Here is a 22,320-nt window from a genome sequence, read left to right as displayed (position 1 = left end):
TCACACCACAACCAACACCTATGTTCATCCATGCATTGAATGATTGGGTTCTACCTAATTGCTCTCTTAGAGAGTGCCTTTCGGTTTCGAGAACAGGTAGGGAACGTGCTAAAGAAGTACCACAAGAAAATACAATACAATTCAAAAAATAGAATACCTAAATTGCAATTGTGCCTTTTCCAGTGGCGAGGTCAAAGTTTGATACAATAGATGAAGGTAGTCATTCAAAAGAGGGGTTTCCCTTATCTGCATGGAGTGTAACCCCATGAATATGGGTCAATCCACGTTGCTCCTCTATGTTCTTATTACAAAAGCATACACAGGGAAAACTACCCTTTTAGGTAAGTGCTAAATGCTTGCAAATCCTGAGTAGTAGACATGTAAGCCCAGATTTATGAAGCTTTTAAGTTGTTCTTGCATCATGCAAGGTAATGCAAGGACAACTCAGAGGTATCAGTAACATTTACAAAGACATGCAAGGGGCGATTTGGGCCACCTTGAGTGGCTCTGTAAAGAAATGTAGCGCAATGCAGATGCTTGCTTGCGCCGCATTGCACTACATTTCAAGCTTGGAGGCTTTCCCTGGGTGGAAAATAGGTTTTCCATGCATCCACACATGGATTTCTGCGCATTCCTGGATTAACTAGAGCTAGCAAAACTGGGAATGGGTCCAAGTGCTACACCTTCCCCTGTGAGGAGTAACATGGAGAAATATCTTTATTTGCAGTTGCTATTTCCTCTTTCTACTTATGATGCATTCTGCAGCACACATAAAAAGAGGAAAATGAAACCAATCCTGCATGTAACCCAGGCACCTTTGCACTATGGTGCAATGGTGCGTGAACTGGTGCTAGACAGCACACAGTGCACCAGCAAAAGGAGAGCAGAAATGCTCCATATCTTTGTAAATACAGAACACTTCTATTCTCTCCCTTTCACGAAAGACAGCACAGCAACTTTGCTTCCTGCCCTACTTTGCATGTAAGATAGAAGATATGCTCCCTAGTTGATCCTCTAGAGGGAATTTGTGAGGGTAGATTAATAGTCTGAGGGCTAGAACAGCCTCACCATGGGAAACGTTTACTGTAACAGAACTGTCTGCCTTCCAGACGGTCACTGAAGGAGCACAGGTACAAAATATTTTAGTTGGGCTTCAGCCATCTAGTACAAGGTATGTATGTACGCCCTACAATCCAGCAATTGGTGGGACCTGTGAAGTCACCCATGCAACAAAGAGCTGTCTGGTGCTGAACTCACTCTTGCATGTTCTTTTATTCCCCCTTAAAGGGCAGGCCAGCTGCCAGAGCATCATAAACATACAATACTATCGCTATCCTAAACCATAATACAGCATTTTTGTTACCAAGGCCTTAACCACTCTTAAGTATGGATAAATGGATTTGTATTAATCTGCTGATGCTCCCGTTCCCAATAAATCAAACAAAGAAACATTAAATGAAAGCCAATTGTAGGAAATTACCATCTTTTACATGGTATATCCCTAGAATGTTTCTGTCTCTGATTTTATTGCCTGTAGAACTCTGTGCACTTTACCTCTGCTAACCAGTAGTAAGGTGTCTGTATTCCCCCTTTTACCACAACTGAATTAGAATAACCCTAATTGGCATATTTAACATAACTATAAGTGTCTGGTATATGGTAAAATGTGTGCAAATGGGCAGTAAGTTAAAGTTACCTATGGTGGCAGTGCACACATGGCTTCAGTCGTACTATTGTAGCCTGGCTGAAGCTGTTTTTAAATTGCAACTCGACTGTCAAAATAAACCTTTATGGCTGGTCTATATTAATAAGTCACCCCTAATAGGTCTTTTAGCTCATAAGGCAGGGTGCATGGCATTTAAAAGGAGGATATGTAGTAAGTTAATGGTAAACATGTCCTTCGCGTGACTAGCACCTAAAAGCATATTCACTGTAGCAAGGCTGGTTGCTTTACAGAAAACGACTGGGATGCACAATTAAATTCAATAATGTATCTTTGGCTAGGAAGCACCTAGAAACATCATTCAAGAACTTTTTGGAGTATGTATTAAAAGCTCAACTCACTGGCGAGGGTCAGATATTTAATTAATACTAAGAAAAAATTATGCTTCAGAAAATTACCTCTTCCCTGCCTAAAACTGCTAGAGGCTAATTTATTAGGGGTGTGTGGAACTCAAACAGCTTTACTCCATGGAATTCCATGGAGTTAAATTAAAACTTAGCATGATTCTAAGGAGTTACATCTACCCATAGTAGGCCGACGTGAGCTTTAGTTCTGTGTATCTTTCTGTGCTTCAAGTAAATGTAGTGACAAGTTCACCACAAAATAATTAGACATCCGTGGTTCTCACACTGGGCATCCAGCTCTTCCCTTGCTAGACACCTGCTGCAATGCACCTTCCATACATCTATTAAAGCGTTTTTTCCACTCTGTCATCATAGAGGTGCTGGACCCTATCATAATTAGTGGCAGATCGAAGTAAGCTGCAATGTGTGGCAGGCATCTCTAGCCTCCAAGGCAGACATCCAGTGCACAAACATGCACACAAGTCTCCTCACACAAGTGCTGGATTAGAAAGACTTCAGGCAAGGCGACAGTACTTTGAGGCCACACAAGTGACATCTGCCTGCTACTGAAATGCTAATAAGGTGTACCCCAACACATTCAGTTTCAACCCTTCGCTGCTACCTCTAAAAGCATCTACATTTTATGGCCCTTATGCTAACTGCGTGCAGTAGTGTAGATTAATTTATGAATTTGATAAAAAGATGTCTTGGCTCACTGCCGCCAAGGGCAGCCTGTGCCAGACAGTGCAGAACAGGGCAAACCTTGAACGCATCAGAAGAAATCTGTCAGGAAGACCACAGAGGAGGTCTTGATGCAGTCAATGCAAGACCTATCTCACTTTTATGAGGAAGGGAAACATATCCAACCAATTAGCTAATTTCTTTAGATTGTTTTGCATGAAAATGGATACTGGGAGGTGACCCTGAGACTCACTAACACCGTTATGTTAATTAATGGAGCGCAAGAATGGGGGTGAGGGAAAGTAGGCTTAATTTAAAGGTATAATCTTTCTAAAGCAACCTATAGCACCTTAAATTCAGTGCAATATTTTAATGTGTTCTGTCCTCCTCACAGAAGGTTCAGGTTGCACTGTGGTGGATTAGCAGGAATATAGCCTGTGACTGAGATGGATGGAGATCTTGAATGGAACCCACAGAACGAATGGTTTATTTGTGTAATCGATAATGTAAGATTACTAGCCGGGTGTTGCTATCTGAATTTGTGGTCATCCGATTGAAAGCTGCTAAATGACTGCAGGTGTGCACGGACTACACGCACACCACTCGCCCACCTGCATTAAGCTGAACTATGGTCCACAGAAAAACTGTCCTTAGACCTCCTCCCACTCCGAATGTCACATAAACTGTCCAATGCTTTAAAAGAACTGCGTGTTTTTAAGTTTTAAATGTGTTGTTGTCATGCATATTGCTGCAATAAATGGGCTCACAAGCACAGTAAAGCAAACGCACATGGTTATTGGTACGTAAACATTACTGTACAACCTTGCCAGCACGCGATTTTAACCATTTAATTTTTTCTGTCCATTATCCCATCATTGAAACAATAGACAGAGAAAAGTTTCTACAAAACAAATTAGGAAGGGCTCAGCCACCAACTTACCATCTCCCCTGCTCACTGTGGTTGAGAATGGTACACTGCCCATCCTGGCATGTCCCTATCACGGCTGGCCTTCAAGAAGATGGCTGGTGTGTGGAAGCAAGTGACGGCTCCACCCGGGCTCACCTCCCCACACTGGGAAAGCTGATACTGCACTTGGGTGTGCGAGGAGCAGGGGCTTGGCTTCTTAATTCAATCAGTGAAATATTTGTTTCACCTCACCCAGTGTGCGATCTGGGGAGAATCACAGAGACTGACCCTGCAGAGGGTAGCACGGCAGAGAGAGTTTGCAGAGTATGCAGTGGGGGTAATCCTCTGAGCTCAGCCCAGAAGAATGGCTTACTGCTGGCTGCTGACGCCAGATCTCATGGCTGCCGAGCAGGACCGCAAAGCTGTGTTGCTGATTGGCACCTAATTGCCGAGAGTGGCAACCCTAGCTGGGAGGAATGGGGCTGGTCATGGGAAGAGGCGGGCAGGTCCGCCTGCTTACTCCCAACTTGTCAGCATAAGGGTAAACTAGTCACCATAAGTTCGCAGAGTTTTGCCGAACTCTGTGCTCCATGTGGAGCGCAGAGTAGCAAAACTCTGCGAGCTCCATGGGAGGAGCGGCGTTCATCACCTACCCCTAATTTGCATTAGCCTCTATCTTCCGCACTCTGAGTGTTCAAGTCCTGTATCGGGTGTAAAATCTGCACCCATAGTAGTGATGAAGGATCGGATTTGGGGAGACGTTTTCAGATCCTCTGGCAAGATGGACATTTATGCAGTGTCTCTAAAACTTAGTTTACTTCAAAGGGGCCTGGATAGGCCCCTTCTTTTCCAAAAGTCAGACAGGCACCAATCACAGTAGTCAGGGAACTGGCTCTAGTACTACGTTGAAGTGACCATAGAGAATGGTTGCTCATTTCACTGGCCCCACCTCTGGGGTGGGCACACAAGCTCTGCACAGGGAAAGAAGGGGTTCACCATCCTGGATTTAGGAAGAGAAGGGCACTATGGCATTGCTTACTGTAGGTACTGTTCAAAATTGGGTTTCTGGTTCGCAGAGTATGCACCTTGTCCAAGCAGGAATCACAATTCTAGTCAGAGTAAGTCAGATGCATACCCTAAAATAGCCCTTGCTCACCCTTTGGTAGCTTGGCACAGAGCAGTCAGGCTTAACCTAAGAGGCCATGTGTAAAGTATTTGTGCAACACTTCAAACAGTTAACCAGTGAGAACACCACACAAAAAGTTGCCACAACTGGTTAGACAGATATAGCGTAATTCAATTAACAAAGCAACAAACATCCAATAAGCATAAACAGGAGTTATGAATTTTTGAGGACTAAACTGAAATTTAGTGCTTAAAAGCACAAAGCACCAACCAGGGCCATCTGTTTGCGCTAGACCAGGCCGAATCCATTACTTCAGGTTGAAAGTGATGGAATGCTGGTCAGAAACAGGGACCAACCTTGGCCTTTTGCAAAGTACCTTAGTTGAGTCATTGACAGAGCCTGAGATGCAGGAAGCAAAGAGGAGATGCATCGTCTTTGTACCACAGAATGAAGGCAATGCGTCGGCTCTGAGTCAGGCAAAGTCAAATATGCATCGGATCTCGAGGCAATGCACGTGCAGTCGGTGATGCGATGTACTAGATTCTTGCAGCAGCAGTGATGCATCATCGTTGGTGGAGATGTGTAAGTTTTGAGCAGTGCAACAGTGTTACTATGTGGATTTCTGCTGGAGCAGCACTTCATACCCTCTAGCAAGGGTCCAGGAATCGGTTGGCACCACTTGGGAGTGATAAGACTCACAAATGGCAGAGTTCACGGTGCCATAGCAGGGTAAGTTGGAAGTCTTTGATGTCCCTCAGACTTGAAAGCAGTATTCAAGCCAGCAAGCCGGTGGAGTCACTTTGGCTCTGGTTGGAGAGATGCTGGTCTAGACCATCTAGCTCCCAGGTAAGGAGAGAAACGGGAAGCAGGTCAGCAGAGTAGGAGTCCAGCACAGTAGCAGTCCATCAGAGTGGTAGTCCTTTCAGCAACACAGCAGTCCTTCTTCCTGGCAGAGTATCCAGAGGCTCAAAAGTGTACTGAGTCTGTGGTATCAGAGGTCCAGTACATATACCCAGCTGTGCCTTTGAAGTAGGGAGACTTCAACGAGATTGCTATAAAGTGTACAGAGCCCCTGCCCTTCCTGCCCCGGCTCCAGACTTGCTAAAGGGGGATATGCAGCCTTTTGTGTGGTGACAGGACACAGCCTTTTCAGGTGTAAGTGTTACCTCTTCCCAGGATATCCCATCAGGATGTGAATGACCCATCAGTCACACCTAAGCTCCATGTGTGTTTGGCTGTCTGGAGATAATACACAAAGCCCAGCTGTCACCCACCCCAGATGTGTATTCAGGGACAGGCAGAAGGCAACAAATGACTATAGTGAGAAAATGCCAACTTTATAAAAATTGCATTTTCAGAATTACAGTTTAAAACCTGACTTCATCATAAGTTGTGTTTTTAAATTGTCATTCCAGAAACACCAAACCTGGGCGTCCAATCTCTTCCCAATTGGAAATTACACTTATTAAATGTAGCACACAGTAGTATATATTTCAGTTATAAATGTGGGAGGGGCAGAGGGAATTTGTTTGAAAATGGTGAATACTTATCACTAAATGGGAGAGATTAAGGGAAGCATAAGGAGAGATGTAGGGAGGGACAGGCATCCACCCACAAAAGAATAAGCCTATTGCTATTCATTAAAAGGATTCATCCCAGTTGAAAGTGTAAGTCCATCAGCAAACAAGGCCAATCACTGCAACTACAACACTCACTTGTAGAAGATAATGGAGCTAGGAGTTTAAATAAAACCAGAACTAAAATTAAGATAAATTAAATTAAACAATCTGAAAATATAAATAAATTGAATTTAATGTAAAAATAAATCTATAAATAGAACATAATTATTATTTTGTTTTAGCATATTTTATTTAGTTGTTTTATTACAAAAAATACAACCGTAATATTTATTAGAATTAAATAACTTGCCTTGATTTAATTCCATAAAAACTTTTAATAATTTGATTTGCAATACATAATTTAAAAGTATTATTGTACTACTTTCAATCTGAGTTTTTTAAATTTAAAGAGCAGAAATATGTTATTTTAATTTAACATATAAAAAATGTAAAGGTTTCCTTTTTGAATGATGTTATGAGTGCTGTACCATTTTTATATTATTCTTCATTATGAATATATCTGAGAAAGGGGAGTCTGGGGATGCTAGCGAAGGAGACAGCGAGGTCTCCCACAAGGACACAGGCACCGTCTTGTGCCCCAAGAAACCCAGAAGCAAGAGCAAGCGCCGCAGCCACCTGAAATGGGATTATTCTGACTCCCAAATGTCATATCCACTTGACGAAGATGACTCCAACACGGCACAGTGGGGAAGCTCCAAGAGCCTGCAGGCAGACACAGCCGAACCTTCCTTAGCCTCTATACTTGCTTCCATCAAAGAATTTCATGAAGAGGTCCGGGCTGAGAACCGCGCAGCCAAAACCGCGTCTAAGAAGCTGCAGGGCGGACTAAGATGTTTGAATAAAACCTGCACCGAGATCAATGACCGGAGCACCTGGAGGCTGAATCCTTGGCTACTAAACAACAGGGGGAATCCAACACCGCCTGCCTGGTTGATCTGATGTCCAAGATGGAGGATCAAGAGAATCGCCAGCGCAGGAACAACCTACACTTGCTTGGTATTCCGGAGGGTAAAGAGGGGGATGACCCAAGATGCTTCATCGTCAAACTATTAAAAGATTCTTTTCCAGACCACCAGGGTTGGGACTGGGATCGGGAAGTGCAAAGGGTACACTGCTTTCCCATCAACCAGAAAAGGCAGTATAATAGCGGTCACGCGACTGGAGTGTAGCTAAGGGTATTCCTTGTTTATTTCTGAAACTTTCTCCTCAGACAGCTGATATATGATCAGGCTCGCTTTAATTCCAAGAAAGGGGCCAACAGGATTACATTTTTTGCCAAGCCAGACTTTTGCCACGAGACGGTAGAACGGAGATGGCGTCTGAGACAATTGATCACTCCTTTCCAACAGCAGGGCTCTGAAGTCTACTTAATGATCCCTGCCAGGCTCAAAGTAATCACAAATAGGACTGCCAAGGTCTTTCTATCTGAAATAAAAGCGGGGGAGTATTTGGAGGCGCTGAAATCCAAGAAATTATTAAGGAATTTTGGATGATACGCCCTTTTGACCCTACCTCGCCGAAACTCTAGGCGCTGCAGGACTTGAGACTGCTCATAAGCTTAACTAAGCTTCAACTGGTCGTCACGTCTCCAGATTAATTTTGAGACTAAACAAACCTTATCTGATATACATCGGATGAAATTTTCGGTATATAATACCTGAACCACATGCGAGTGAAGTTCTGACCTCACATTCAGCCTTGATGAGCGTTTTCTGCAATGAATAGTCAGGTTACTGGGATACTGTGACTCACCCACTATCTTCCTGCGGGTAACTGCGACAGAAATCTGTTAGCAGACTACAATATTTCTATACAGATCTGAAGTGATAACAGTCCTGAGGATGGTTTCATCAAATAACTGCTAAGAAACCGAAACGTCGACAATACACCTCATCCCTGTCTTTGTTTTACTCAATGTGTTTTGGGATAGGTGTTTTTTTTAGGTTCTGTTGTCACCTAGTAAATTTATTTCTTATGTGTACCCACAGTCCTAAAATCTTATTTGCTTAACTATCTGTATATGAACTTGATTTTCTTCAATGAACTATTTGATAAAAACATTTTTTTCGTATACACCTTGTGTCTTTGTTTATATGTTATATGTTGATAACACAAATTAATTGTTTGGATTAATTCACTGCAAGGACGATCAATTGGTTCTTTTCTGAATAATTTTAATTTACAAACATAAAGTGAATAAAGTTCCTGTCACAATGAACTGTAACTTCTGGACCTTCTTGCTTTCTTCTTTCCCTTTTATACTTTACCCTTCTCCTCTTTTCCTTTTTTGTCCTACCGCCGGGTTACAGCATGGGTTTATCCCAAAAAAAGGCACAACGGAACACGTCAGACGGGGCATCACCCTATTTTACGCCGCACAAGCAGCTGGAGACCCGTTGTCACTAACACTGCTCGACGCCGAAAAAGCGTTTGACCAGGTCTCCTGGCAATTCCTGTGGGCTGTCATGAGTAGGATGGGTTTTGGGCCAAAACTCACACAGGCGGTGCAAGCCCTCTATGTTAAACCTATGGCCTGTGTTTCCATCAATGGGCAACCTACTGACCAATTTGTTATCTCTCGGGAAACTAGGCAGGGCTACCCTTGCTCCCCTCTGCGGTTCGCCCTATACCTAGACCCGTTCATTAAACAAATTGACAAAAACCAGGACATTCCTTCAGTTAGCCTCTAGGGGAGTCACGCCAAAATGATGGCCCATGCCGACGACCTAGCCATCACTTCGCCCGACCCCTGCAATGCCATACTGGCTTTAGAAACTGAGGCTTTACAATTTGGGAAACTATCAGGCTACGCTCTGAATAAAAACAAATTCAAATTATAATAAATAGTCAAATTGCTTGGACTGATTACAGAGTGGTCCCCAAGGCAAAATATCTGGGGCCTCTATTTCTTCTAATTTAGATGAAATTGTAACAGACAACTTAGCCCCTCTTGCTGCTCACACTAGTAAGGCCCCAAAACAGATAGATAACCTGCACCTAATTCTCGTTGGAAGATGTAATGTTATAAAAATGACATACTTCCCTAAACTTCTTTACTTTTTCCGTACAATACCTATGGAATTTAGCAAAACCAACCTGCTGAAATTTCAACAAATCTTTACACAGTTTATATGGACATACTCCCATCCCAGGCGGGCACTAAGACAGCTATCTCTCCCAAAAGAATGAGGAGGTTGGTTCTTTCCTAACATTACACTATATTATTGGTCCTCGGTCCTACAGTATAGCTCTGAACTGTTAAGGGAAACACCTCTCCCCTCCATACCCGGACCTGCCTCGCCCTTTCAACTCCTGCTGGGCGAACAACACTGGGGCTGCCTACTCCGGGAGACCTCGTTCGGATACTACAAACGTGTGAGATTTAAGACGCTTATGAGCTCTTACAAAGTCTTTCGCAATATTCGTAGAATCTTCGGGCTGGGCAGATTAAATCACTATTCCCCCACTCTTGACAACAACAACCTTCCTGCTATCTTCCAAAGGTTCTATTTCGCCGACTGGCACAGAGCTGGCCTTACAAAACTGGGAGATCTCATAACCAGTGAGGGAGTTATATCTTTTTCCGATTTGCTATCCAAGTTCAGCCTGAAGAACCACAATTACTTTAAGTACCTCTCCATACACGATTTTGTCTCCAGGAAGGTTGGGGGCGCCGCAGGGCTTATGGAAGTATTTCTTCTTAACACATTGCATAACCCCACCGCTCCCCGAATTGGTCTGCTATATAACATCATAAACAGACAAACCCCTGACGATTTACAAACCATAGCAGACAAATAGCATACAAAACTCGATACTCCACGAAGTGCTTTTTTTTAACTCACTAGCTCTCTCTCAAAACATCTTATTGTCAGCCAAGCTGCAGGTACAACACTTTAAAACTATCTTTTTCTTGTACATTACCCCCAGCAAGATAGCGAAGTCGGGGGCAGGTAAGGGGACTCAATGCCCCCGATGCTCGGAACTTGGAGCAGACTCAATCCACATATTTGCTACATGTCCAAAGGTTGGCTCAACACTAGCCCGCATACAAAAATTCCTAAGCGAAGTTACTACCCAGTATAGGTTACTAAACCCTACTGTTATCTTACTGGATACACAGTCTTAAATCCCTAGTGTTAAAAGCGAGGGACTAATCTTCATTGCAATGGCAGTATGGCAGATTTGTGTTGCCTCCGCCTGGCTTGACTCTGAGTCCCCCTCATTCTCTCAGTGGCTGGCTAGGCTTGTTGCCACCTATCACCTAGAAAGAGCTGTCTACGCCAGAAAAGGGGGTAAGAGTTGAAAAAAGGGCTTGGAGGTTTGGGAAAAACTGACAACTTGGTTGGAACAGCCGGGATAAGCCCCCGATTGTCTCTGTCTTATCTTATGGCTTGCATTGCTTTGCTTCTTCTTTTTTTTGTCTTCTTTTCTTTTACCTTCTTATTTTCAACACCGCCTGTATGTTCAACTTTTCTCTTGCTCCTATCCTACTTCTACTTTCTCTCTTAAAACTTTATAGACTTGTACCATGTATGTGATCATTATTGCCGCTGAATTACCTCTTCTTTTTTTTCTACTTCGTCTCTCCTCTCTTTTTTTTTCTTTCTTCTCTCTTTTCTTATTTTCTTTTTTTTGTGTATGCGCCTTTTTATTCAATTTACACGCTGTTTTTCCTACAGGGTGGGTGGGGGGTTCGCTTCGACTCGAACTGTCATTCTAATGTACTCACTTTCGCAATTGTTAATAAAAATATATTTAAAAAAAAATGAATATATCAAACTAATTAAAATTAATATTTCAATTAACTATATTTTTGTATAATTTGTTTAAAAAGTTTAATAAACTTTTATAATTTTCCCACTAATTTACCATAAGAAGATCTCTGCTCCAGCTTTGAAGATCTATACTTAGTTGGCAGAACATAAAATATGGTTGTAAAGGTACTACTAGTAGTAACTTTGCGTTTGAATTTGACATTTTAACTGACCCCACCCCCTATTTTATTCAGTGGGGACATGTAGGTCGGCACCTTTGAGTAACTTTATACTTGTGAATAGTGGATTGCCAAAAGTAATAAAGGTACTCAAACATGTAAGAGCAAATTTACTTGTAGTAAATCTACATGTGTAGATTAACTTTTGTTAATAGGCTCCAACATTGGGAAGCAAGGGAAAAGCTTACCTTGTGTCCAGAGTTAGCTTGTATTTGTTTATTGTTATGTGCAGTATGCACAGTGCTCTAAAGTCTCATTAAGCAAAAGTGAAAGCAGACAGCATCACGTGGCGTAGTCTGCTTTCCATTTGGTGCTTGGATCCAAGTGGGAATGGTACTGTGAAAAATTGTACCATGTAATATGTCCAGTAGTACCTTTGCCTAGTGGATCAAGTGCCCCCCACCTCAAAAAAGGAACATCATTTCTTTTCTACTGTGTTTCTCAGGAGAAGTACGGGAAAGCTGAGTGGTAGGATTGTTGTGGATTCCCACAGTTATAGGAATTTTCCCACCAAGAATTGTAAGGAAAATGCATGACTTTAGCCATGGTTCAGTGTTTGCAAGACATTCTAGGTAAGAAATCATTATGGGAACCAGCAAGTCACACTACTGTGGACTCTCTTGGATGTCTAGCTTTCAGCACTATCTAGATTTGGCATGTTTCCCTTGGTGGCGTGCTGAACCCGGGTCCAAACACTGCAGCTACCCACTTTCACCAAAATGAGTCGCCTTGCAAGGCAAAAATGTTGATGTCTTCAAGTTGCATTTTGGAGTCTTTCCTGTCGCAGAATAGAGGCACAGTAACACAAGCTGGGTACTGTTTTTAACGGGAAATGAATAACAGTAGAACATGTGTTATTATAAGTTGAACTACTATCCATTTTCAGTTTCTAAACATAAGCCAGTGTGCAAGAAAGACAATCTTTTGTGAAATGCCCTCTGAATCACATGATAGTTTGGGTCACCTAAATGCAAAGTTGCACACATAACCATTATTCATAAACTTAGTATCTTGGGCACATTAAAAAAATTACCAGGATTCCTTCATACCCATTTTTCATTTATTAGACTTCACCATGTGAATTCCTGCATGGCTAGTACAAAATGAAATAATGAAATATCATTATAAGCTGCAGCTCATTCATTGGCTCTGGGTAGCATTTGTTTGTGGACAACTGTAAGAAGGTAGGATCCTTCTACACGGTTACCCCCACTTTTTGCCTGGTGCTAAGCTGTTTTGACTAATCTGTCTGGGATCCTGCTTATCAGGACTACAGTCTATCTGCTTTCTCCCTTAAATTGTTGTGGCAAGTACTTAGGTACATCCCAGATTGGATACTGGGGCACCGTTATAAGCCCCTAGTATACGGTTCTAAGGTACCCAGGGCATAGGTACACCAGAGGTCTCCCATGGACTGAAGCATGAATCATGCCACCCATGATAGACCATTCAAAATGGAACTACAGGCCTGCCATTGCAGCCTTTGTAAGCTGGTGCTAGCAACACTTACTAAAGATATAGGTTTCCTAAATATAGGGTCACTGCACTTAAAACCTAGAAGTCACCCCATAGCAGGTCTTTATAATCCTGAAGGCAGGGTGGTTGGTTCTAAAAGAGAGGGTGCCCCTCCACAAGCAGGACACCCCTGCAGCCTACAGAGTCCATTCTCCCGGGTTGTCAGTAAAGTAGCCATATACTATATAGAGGGGCACCGCGTAATTACGGTATCAAACATGTTGGAATCATACCCTCACACCATAAATGGTCTGGCAGGTATGATTCCAAGCACTGAAAGTGCCCTCCGGTAGGCTCTAAGTGTTCCTGGTATCTGCCTTCTTGACCTGGACAGAACAAAATGGTTGCTACTCGCCAGAGACACGATTCTAACCCTCCTGCTGCGAGCACCAGCAGGGGAAGGCAGAACAATAGACATCCTGTCACAGGGAGGTGTGACCACCTCCCAGATAGGATTTAATGTATTGGGATGGGGTGGGTGTGCTTGCTAGTGCCACTCGGTCTGCATGAGGGGCATATTTGGTGTCCCTGTGCATAGTCCAGTTCAAACCAGTTCTGGGAGCCGTTGGCTCCTGATCTGGCATGAAACTGAACAAAGGACATGGGAGTAACCTGCCCCCTGTCCAGACCCTTCCCTGGAAGCGTCCCCTGAATTTTCCCAACCCTTTCCTAGGGTACTTAAGGTAAGGGCTTATCTGGGTGTGGTTCCCTAGATTTGTTGTGGGATAAGATTCAGATCAGACACCACTGCACTTCTACGGTCTGGGCACTCTGGACTTCGCTGGACTTCATTTGGTCCTGACTTAATCTCCCTTCCAGTCTGCTGCATCGTCTGTGCCTGTGCATCATACAGGAACCTTCCAAGGGCTGTGAAGCATCAAACACACCTGAAGAAATCTCCCTTGGAGTGAAGGAGTCACTCCCCTGCATTTGCATGCATCGCAACCAAGTCAACTGGTCTGCAGATCCTGAGCTGATCCAGAATCTGCGGTCTCTGCAACACAGGTGGTGATTTTCCACAGCTCCCGAGGCCTGCCCTGCCCTCTCACCAAGTTTGAGGCCAGTATCTCTCATGGGGGTTGCAATAACCAAATCCCTGTGCATCATGTCCAACTTGTAGTTGCAACGGCTTGTTGGCTTCTTTGCAAGAAGATCTTTGGGCTCCAAGTAGCCCAACCTTGAGCATCTCCAGTGACCAAAATCCACAGCCACACCACATTGTTGGCATCATGGCCGGCATCTTTTTGGTGAGCTGCTTGAGGTCCTCTCGCGAATCCAGTGCCTCCGGCCTGTGGGTCCATTTGAGGGTTGCCTTTGCTTCTCTTGGCCTCCCTCATTTGCTCGGGCCTGCCCTGATTCCCCTGCCTTTGGTGAGTCCCATGGACCTAGCTGATCCCACCGCTGCTCCTTCTTTGATTCCTGCATTTCTTGCCTTTGCCAAGGCTTGATAGTGCTCCCGCCATACACCGACCCCTCAGCACTTGACATACTTCATGGGACAGCTTGTGTACTGCTCCTGGTCCTCCTCAGCATCGCGTGGTCCTCACAGCTGCAGAGTCAAGGTTATCATCATCCATCCTGCAACACCCAACATCGAAGGGCATTCGTCTTCCAAATCTCCTGGTCACTCCTGAGCGACATAGACTCTGTTGCCTCTGCTTGTCGGTACCTCTCATCAAGAATCCATCTTACCCTTTCTCCTCTCAGCAGTGGACTTTCCTGAATTCCTCCATTGGTTTTGACCGCGGTTTCCGACACCACTTCACATGTATGCACCCAGCTTCCCTGGTGTAGGTAACGTGGATACTAGTTTATCCACGGGTGGGGTGGCTCTCCAACCTATTATCTTCTATGTGGTTCCTTCAGGGTTAACTTGGAAGGGACCTTAATCTTTCAAAATCCAACTACGACTTACACGTAGAGTTGTACGTAGCACGCTGTCATGCTCCCACACTTCAAACGCGCTCTGTGGGATGCCTATCTCGTCACCTTGGATGGTTCCTTGGGATACCAGAACTTCTACATCCTCTAGACACTGTTTTGACCCAAGTCGTGGTTCTTATACTACTTTCTTAGTATATAGGGGTTCATTAGGATTGCGTTTTTTCCGCATCCTCGGGGCCGGCGGAAGCCACCGCCGGCCCGAGGATGCGGAAAAACCACAGCGGACTGACCAAGGACCCACCGCCACATTAGGATGGCTGGTGGATCCTGGTTTCCGTCCGCAGCTTTTCCACCGCGGCTGGCTTACAACCGCGGCGGAAAAGATCTGATATGGTGACGGTGTCTCTCAGACACGGTCCGCCATATCAGGATGGGATTTTAAAAGTGCTTTTCCGCGGCGGGTTTTCCGCCGTGGAAAAGCATACGGATCTTCACCTAGGGGGCCCGTTGCGGGCCCCCTAGGTGAAGGGGGGGGGGGGTGCACATGGGGGGTACCTATGGTACCCCCCTGCATTTGCATGCAGAAAGCGGCAGGCACCGCGCAGTGCCTGCCTCTTTCTGCATGCAAATGCAATGAGTGCATTTTTAACATTGCCGCTGGTGCAGCTTGAAGCTGCACCCGCGGCAATGTTAAAAATAGAGGATGTGACCGCCAGGGTGGCGGTCACATCCTAATCGCACAGGAGGGGACTCCGCAGCCCATGCGGACGTCCCCTCCTCCTCAATGATCGCGGACGGACGCAAGTCCGTCCGCGATCATAATCGGCCCCTTTGTTTGGTCCCCCCATGGGTCCACTGTGCATTTTGTGCTATTTACTGTGATACTTTGCTAAAGTATCATGTGCATTGTGTTTATCTCCGTGTTGGAGATATTTGAACATACTAGAGAGTATTATATAATAAATACATATTTTCATAAATACTGGGTATGGTTCTTTTCACCTAATCTATACTATAAGATTGCAATCTGTTTAAACAAGCTGCTTTACATTCCTTCTGGTCTAAGCCTGAAGGCTGCTCTCCACAGCTACCACTTAGAGAGCTTGCTAAGGTTGTTTAAGACCTCTTAAATCACAATAAGGGTTGTTTGGAGTGGTGCAAGGTGCCAACTTCCATTAGTCGACATCATATACCAGGCCAGCTTCTCACAACAACCAACAAACTTTGTATATTTCTGCGACCAGAAGGGTGTGACAGATATGATGATATATTACTTTTGTACATCTGCCATTAGGGCAAAAAATTAAAGATGAAAACCTTGTCACCTATTTCTATTTTTTTCCTACTTATTTTCATGATATTTTTTTAATTTCAACTATTAGTTTCTCTGGAAAATAATGAGAAATTTTCAGAAATTATCCCTTTCAGAATTTGAAATTTTGTCTAGTTTTGCTAAATGAACAGCTCTCTCTGTTAACCTACAGGTTTCACACCTGTTACCACCACAGACCTCAAGTAGATTGAACCCACCAAAAATTGGGAAAATGAACTACAACTTTTAAAAAAATGCAAAAATTGTGATTAATATATATATAGTTTTACAACCCTGCTTGCCCTGAAAGCTAAGAAGACAGAGATGTTAGCACAGCAAACCTTCTATTGATGTCATTTTTAGGAAAAAACATAGGGGCATATTAGCAAGAAGAAGCGATAATTATCGCTAACCCAGGTTTACCGCATTTTTTTTATCGCCGTCTATCGTTGGATTTTATCGCCAAGATAGCGCATTATTAGCAACGCTTATCTCTAAGGCGATAAAAATCCAGTGATAGCGGCGAAAACCTGAAATAGCGTGAGAATACCAGCGCTAAATTAACTGCGCTAATGAACAGCTTGCTAATAGGCAAGTGTGTACTTGACCTAACAATCCATCCCCCATTGACAAGATGGCTAAGTCAAGTTTTTATCAGACGTTAAAATCAAGCGATAATCTCGGTTAGCAAGACTTTTTTTATCGCTTCGCTGGCATTGATAATAGGGGCCAGTTGTGTTTGTGACTGTTTCCCTTTACGTTTAGTGAGGAACGCCTACTTTGCATGTCATTAGCAATAAATATCGCTGACATGCAAATCAGCAAAATAAATGGGCGCTATTGCCAGTAAACTGTTGCTAACAGCTGTTCGCTATGGCTTGCTAATAGGGCGATAAAAATATTGCTGCTTTAGCAGCAAAAAGTGCTGCAAAAGCGGCGATACAGCCCTTGATAATATGCCCCATACACTTTCTTGAATAGGATTTTCCTGTTTTTCTAAAAAAGAATTAAAGTTTGAGCTATATTTTGGCTATTTTCTCGCTTTCCTCCATGGGAGATCCGCAATCGCTAAATACCTTTAGAACCCCCTAAAGATTGTGGGAAATTGAAGCACATTTAGCTTGGACACATTTTGTGGAAAAAGCTATAAAGGCATAAGCACAAAGTGCTCCAAACATTATAAAAGGGCTTGTCACGAGGGGAAGAAAAACATTTCACCAGCTAAAGGGTAAAAAATAAGCAAAAACGTTCTTTATTGCTTTTGATCTGCTCCTCCTTTAGTGTCAAGGTTACCTTTTCTAGCTGTCAAAACCTCCATCACATGCCAATTTCCTCCATTACGACCCTCTCATTGTGTGTGATCCCAGTCACAGACAAATTCCAGAATGATACTTTGAACATTTTAAACAAACAACCTACAGAAATGCGGCCCAACAATGCAAAAGAATTTCTGTGTTGAGGACCTTAAAATAGTAGAAGTAAATTGATCTTCATGATGTGACTGAAATCCCTTAGGTGCGAAATACACTTTATCTATACTACTATTATAAAGAGAGAACACAAACCTTTGAGCCAGGTAAACTACACAAGTAATGCACCAATCACTACACCCAATACACCATTTGAAAGGGGAGATGTGGCAGAAGGACATAGGCTATAGATATGTACACCCTATACATTAAAAAAGCAAAAACGCCAAAAGTGGTAAAGTAGTCCCTTGGGGGCGTGGCCGTGGGCATCTCAAACAACAAATGTGGGCGTTTACAGGGTCGTGCCAAGTGCAAATAACAAACATAGGCCAAGCGACTTCACAACAGACTTACATATGCACACATAGAGCGGAAATGCGCTTTCACTGAATTTAGAACGCACAATATGCAGACATAGAGCGGAAATGCGCTTTCAATGAATTTCTAACAAACATTTGCAAATCCCAACACATACAGCGGAAATGCGCTTTCAAGGAATTTAAATTCACACATACAGCTCGGTAACACCAATATATAAAAACAGCAGAGGTGCGCGCTATAAGAAATATACACACATTTGTTGCAGTTACCCAGACAACATTGACGCCTTTGCATTAAAAACCGGGCGGGCCTTCCATCGACGAAGAGTGTCAAATGACGCCACACAGGGAGCAGGATTAATCGTATACTACACCAATCACAACGCACTAAAGAAAACACACACACAACTTCGGCTTACCAAAAAAAGTCTTTAACCATTAGCCATTGACCAACGACGTCACAGAGGGGTAAACACGAACAAAAAAAGCCGACATTTCTTAACGGAGAAACGCAATGGACTGCGCATTCACAAGACTTTCCTCACATCTTGCGGACAAGATAAAACGCTTACAATAAGACATACGAATAACGAAAATAACACAACTGCCCATATTCACTCGAGCACTGCCAGGACTTCACCACACAATTGACAAAACGAAAGAGAAACTTCTTTGAAGGGATACAAAAACGAACACACGGAAAGAGCCTTCGAAAGAAAAAAAAACATTAAACAGGTGACACAACACTTTCCTCACATCTTGCGGACAACATAAAACGTGAAAAACAATACATACGAATTAAAAAAATAACACAAGTGGGCCAAATCAGTTGAACAGGGCCAGGACTTGCACAGACAACTCTTCTGGGGGGCGGGCGGGGGCCCTGAAGCAGCCTTTTACTCCCGGACAACGTCGGGTCGGGCTGCTAGTTTTAATATAAACCCTTTGTATCTCAGAGTGATTGGGCACAAAGCATCCATTTATATATAAAATTATTGTGATTAAATGTATTCTAGTGAAAACATACGTAAACGTCCGTAATTGGAATTTTGCCTGGTTCTCAAATCTTCTGTTGACCTGTGAAAAGCAGCTCCAGTTGGGACATTTCGAACAGGACTGCGATCTAGAACAAAAAAGGAGAGAAAGATTACAATAGTATGCTGGGATTACACCTGAGAAGACCATGGACAAACTGAAATGTAATCAAAGGAAAAGCCTTAATGTGTGAATTAAATGCATCAAGGAATCATATTAGACATGGGAAGGAACTACAGTGCAACACAGGGAAGCAAGCATTCAACAGTTTCCAATGCGTATGCAGGGACACAGAATATAGAGAATTCCTTCAAAAAGACATATTAAGGGTTTTAGAAAGATGTACAACGACATCCAATTATCCATCAGGATCACCATAAACCAGCTGCTACATAGGCAAAAGCTGAAAACCCACAGCTTTAAACAGTATCATATCATGTTGAAGTAACAGTTCATCTCCGTTCTCAGAACCCATCTTCCAGTGCTTAATTTTTAGAAGAATGAGTGCCAGTGTCCAAAGCTCAGTTGAGAAGCCAGTGATTGAATTTTATTAAATGTTAGTGTGCCAATACCAAGACTGTGTAGTCTTGAATCCACCTTATTTCTCTGTAATCTACGTCCAGACACTCTTTGCCCTTTTATCTCACATTTGCAAGTTCCTACTTTTTCCCATTTGGACGGGTTTTCTGTCTTTCTCTTCCCCATTCTTTTCCTTTTGTGTGTTTTCCTCCTCAGTAAATGTTTGATGAGGAAAAATAAGTGCTGGTCCCCAAAAATGAGCACAGGTGGTCTACACTGGCAACCACCAACTCAAATCAAACACTGCCAGCTTCCGCTCCTTGGCCTAATATTTGCCTTTGTCCCTGCACACTGCTCCACTGCTTTTAGGTTTGTGCTGTACCACTTATGTGCAAAAATATATACAGTTGAACATGTTGTGACCTCACCTTCTTCTTCAAGTGCTCACAACCTCTATAGTGTTTCTTTACTTACTTGTACTGGAAGAGACAGACTTTCCTATATCCACCAGAGAACGGTGTATTGGTTTTTTAGTCTGGTGTCGATGCTTTCTTAATAGCACATAGCTTATTTTCTCTCTCAGCTCTGGCTTAAGGAGGCCATCTTCTATTTGCTTTTCAATTACATCATCTGTAAATAAAATATACTGAATCAGACTGATGCGCTCATACACATACACACAAAAATACATATTTGTAATATCAGGATACATTATATATGTTGAAATACATTGGAAAACTGAGGGTGGGTTAGGAAAAAACACCTTAATAAGGCATGTTAACTTTTATTTTGAATACTGTATTTATAGTAAAATATACAGTGCAATGGTATGATTTTTGTGGTTCATGGTGACAGACTAATTTTTAACCCTATATATTTTAGAAGTTATACCTGTTAAAATGATGTACCTTAGTGGCCTCTTATCATCTAAATGTTCTTCTGACCATGCTCTCGGAAGGAATGCATTACCATCAAAGTAATGGAGCATCTTGGTAGCCACCTACCCTACTCATTTATTTGACCAACTTCTATCACCCAGTCTACAGGCCCAATCCCAGCAAAACATGCATTAGGGAATTCATGGAACTCATCCAGGCACTAAACCAGCAATAGTTTAGTTATCTCTTGTATGACCCACTTCAAGGCGTTTCTCCCAGCAACATTTTGAAAGAAGCTCTAGTCACCCTTCTTGAAACCAGGAACATAAGTCAACTAATCACAAAACACCACCTACTAACTAATCTCCCACAACGAAGGTAACATTCTGGATGTGGTCTTCACCACCATGTAGTGCCTCAAATGCCACCTCCGATGTGAATTTGGTAGACAGCTTTGTCATTGTAATGATTATCACTCCTACACATACCACCCAAAGTGAATTAAACCCCACCAACCCACAATACTGCTTATTCAAGGATTTTCTTTCTTTATTTATGCAATTTATAAGCGCGCAAATACCCATAGGTGTCTCAGCACTGTGGACTAGACCGAAGAGGCTGACACGACTGCCTATTGATTAAAGAGCCAGGGCTTTAGTTGTTTCCCAAAGGTAAGTAAGAATGGACTTGTCTTGATGTGGAGAAGGAGACTGTTCCAAAGTTTGGTGGTGGCAAACAAGAAGGTTCAGTCGTCCCAGGATGCTTTTTTTGTGCGAGTTCCATAAGAAGGTTTGCTGTGGAGGAGCGTAAACGTCTGGAGGCATTGTAGGGGCAGAGGAATTTTTCTAGGTACTCGGGTCCGCTGGCATGGACTACCTTGTAGGTGATGCATAGGGCCTAGGGCCTTGAACTTTGATCTGCTTTTGATGGGCAGCCAGTGAAGCTGTCGAACTACGTTAGAGATTGGTTTAAATTTGGGAGTCCCTGTCAGAAGTCTGGCTGCTGCGTCTTGCACTAGTTGAAGTTTGTTTAGAACTCTTTCTTGGGCTTTTATGAATAGGCCAATACAATAGTCTACTTTGGACACGACTAGTGTGCTAATGAGAGTCTTTACGGCAGTGGTTGGGAGGAAGGAGAGAAGTTTCTTTATCATTTTGATAGTATAGAAGGATGCGGAGACAACTGCACTCGCATGGTGCGTGAATGACAGCTTGGTGTCATAGATGACCCTTGGATTTCTCACCTTTGAAACTGGTGACGGAGGTGATCCTAACTTTGCTGGCCACCAGGAAGGGGACTGGACAGGGGAGAGATTGCCAAAGATCATCACCTCCGTCTTGTTGGAATTCGATATGAGGCAGTTGTTTGCCATCCAGGTACTGATGGCAAGCATTCCCTTAAGAAAGTTAGCTGCCACCTTAGCACCGTCATTATGGACCGATGACACCAGTTGCGTTTCATTGGCTAATGACATTAGGCCCAGGTTGTCTGATTTTGTGACCCTCACCAGGTCTGACACATAGATGTTAAACAAGGTCGGGCTTAGCGAGGATCCGTGAGAAACACCACAATGAAGGGCGAACGGGGGGGGGGAGTTAAAGTTACCAAGCGTGACTGATTGAGATCGGTTGTAGAGGAAGGATGCTAGGAGGGCCCTGGCATTATGAGAAATGCTGATGGTTGCAACACGGTCGATCAAGGTGGCATGGTCGACCGTGTTGAATGCCACTGAGAGATCCAAAAGCACGAGGACCTCGGCCCCTCCTCCATCGAGAATCTTCCTGATTTCATCTGATGCTTTGATAAGAGCATTTTCGGTGCCATCTGAAGCGGAACTGGGTATCGTCTAGTAGGTTATTTTCGTCAATGAAGTGTGCTAACTGGGTGTTCATAACTTTCTCTGCGATTTTTGCTGGGAGAGGAAGGCTGGCGATTAGTCTGTAGTTAGTGGTGTCAGTGGGATCAAAGTTG

The 22,320-nt window shown here is 43.3% G+C and overlaps 1 protein-coding gene across 4 annotated transcripts in view; it reads right to left on the bottom strand.

Moving 5' to 3' along the window:
- SLC4A5 (solute carrier family 4 member 5) overlaps positions 1-22,320 on the bottom strand; it is a 611,906-nt gene that overhangs the window by 444,611 nt on the left and 144,975 nt on the right. For all 4 annotated transcript variants that reach the window (XM_086943571.1, XM_086943570.1, XM_086943572.1 and 1 more), the window contains exons 4-5: positions 19,946-20,101; positions 18,945-19,040 (exon numbers count right to left, since the gene is read on the bottom strand). In XM_086943571.1, the coding sequence (XP_086799697.1) occupies positions 18,945-19,040; positions 19,946-20,101 (252 nt within the window). The remainder of the gene's footprint in view (positions 1-18,944; positions 19,041-19,945; positions 20,102-22,320) is intronic.

This window comes from Lissotriton vulgaris, chromosome 11, assembly GCF_964263255.1.
Source record: "Lissotriton vulgaris chromosome 11, aLisVul1.2, whole genome shotgun sequence".
Lineage (NCBI taxonomy): Eukaryota > Metazoa > Chordata > Amphibia > Caudata > Salamandridae > Lissotriton > Lissotriton vulgaris.
The sequence above is the reverse complement of the archived record's forward strand: the minus strand, read 5'-3'. Positions and strand labels throughout refer to the sequence as shown.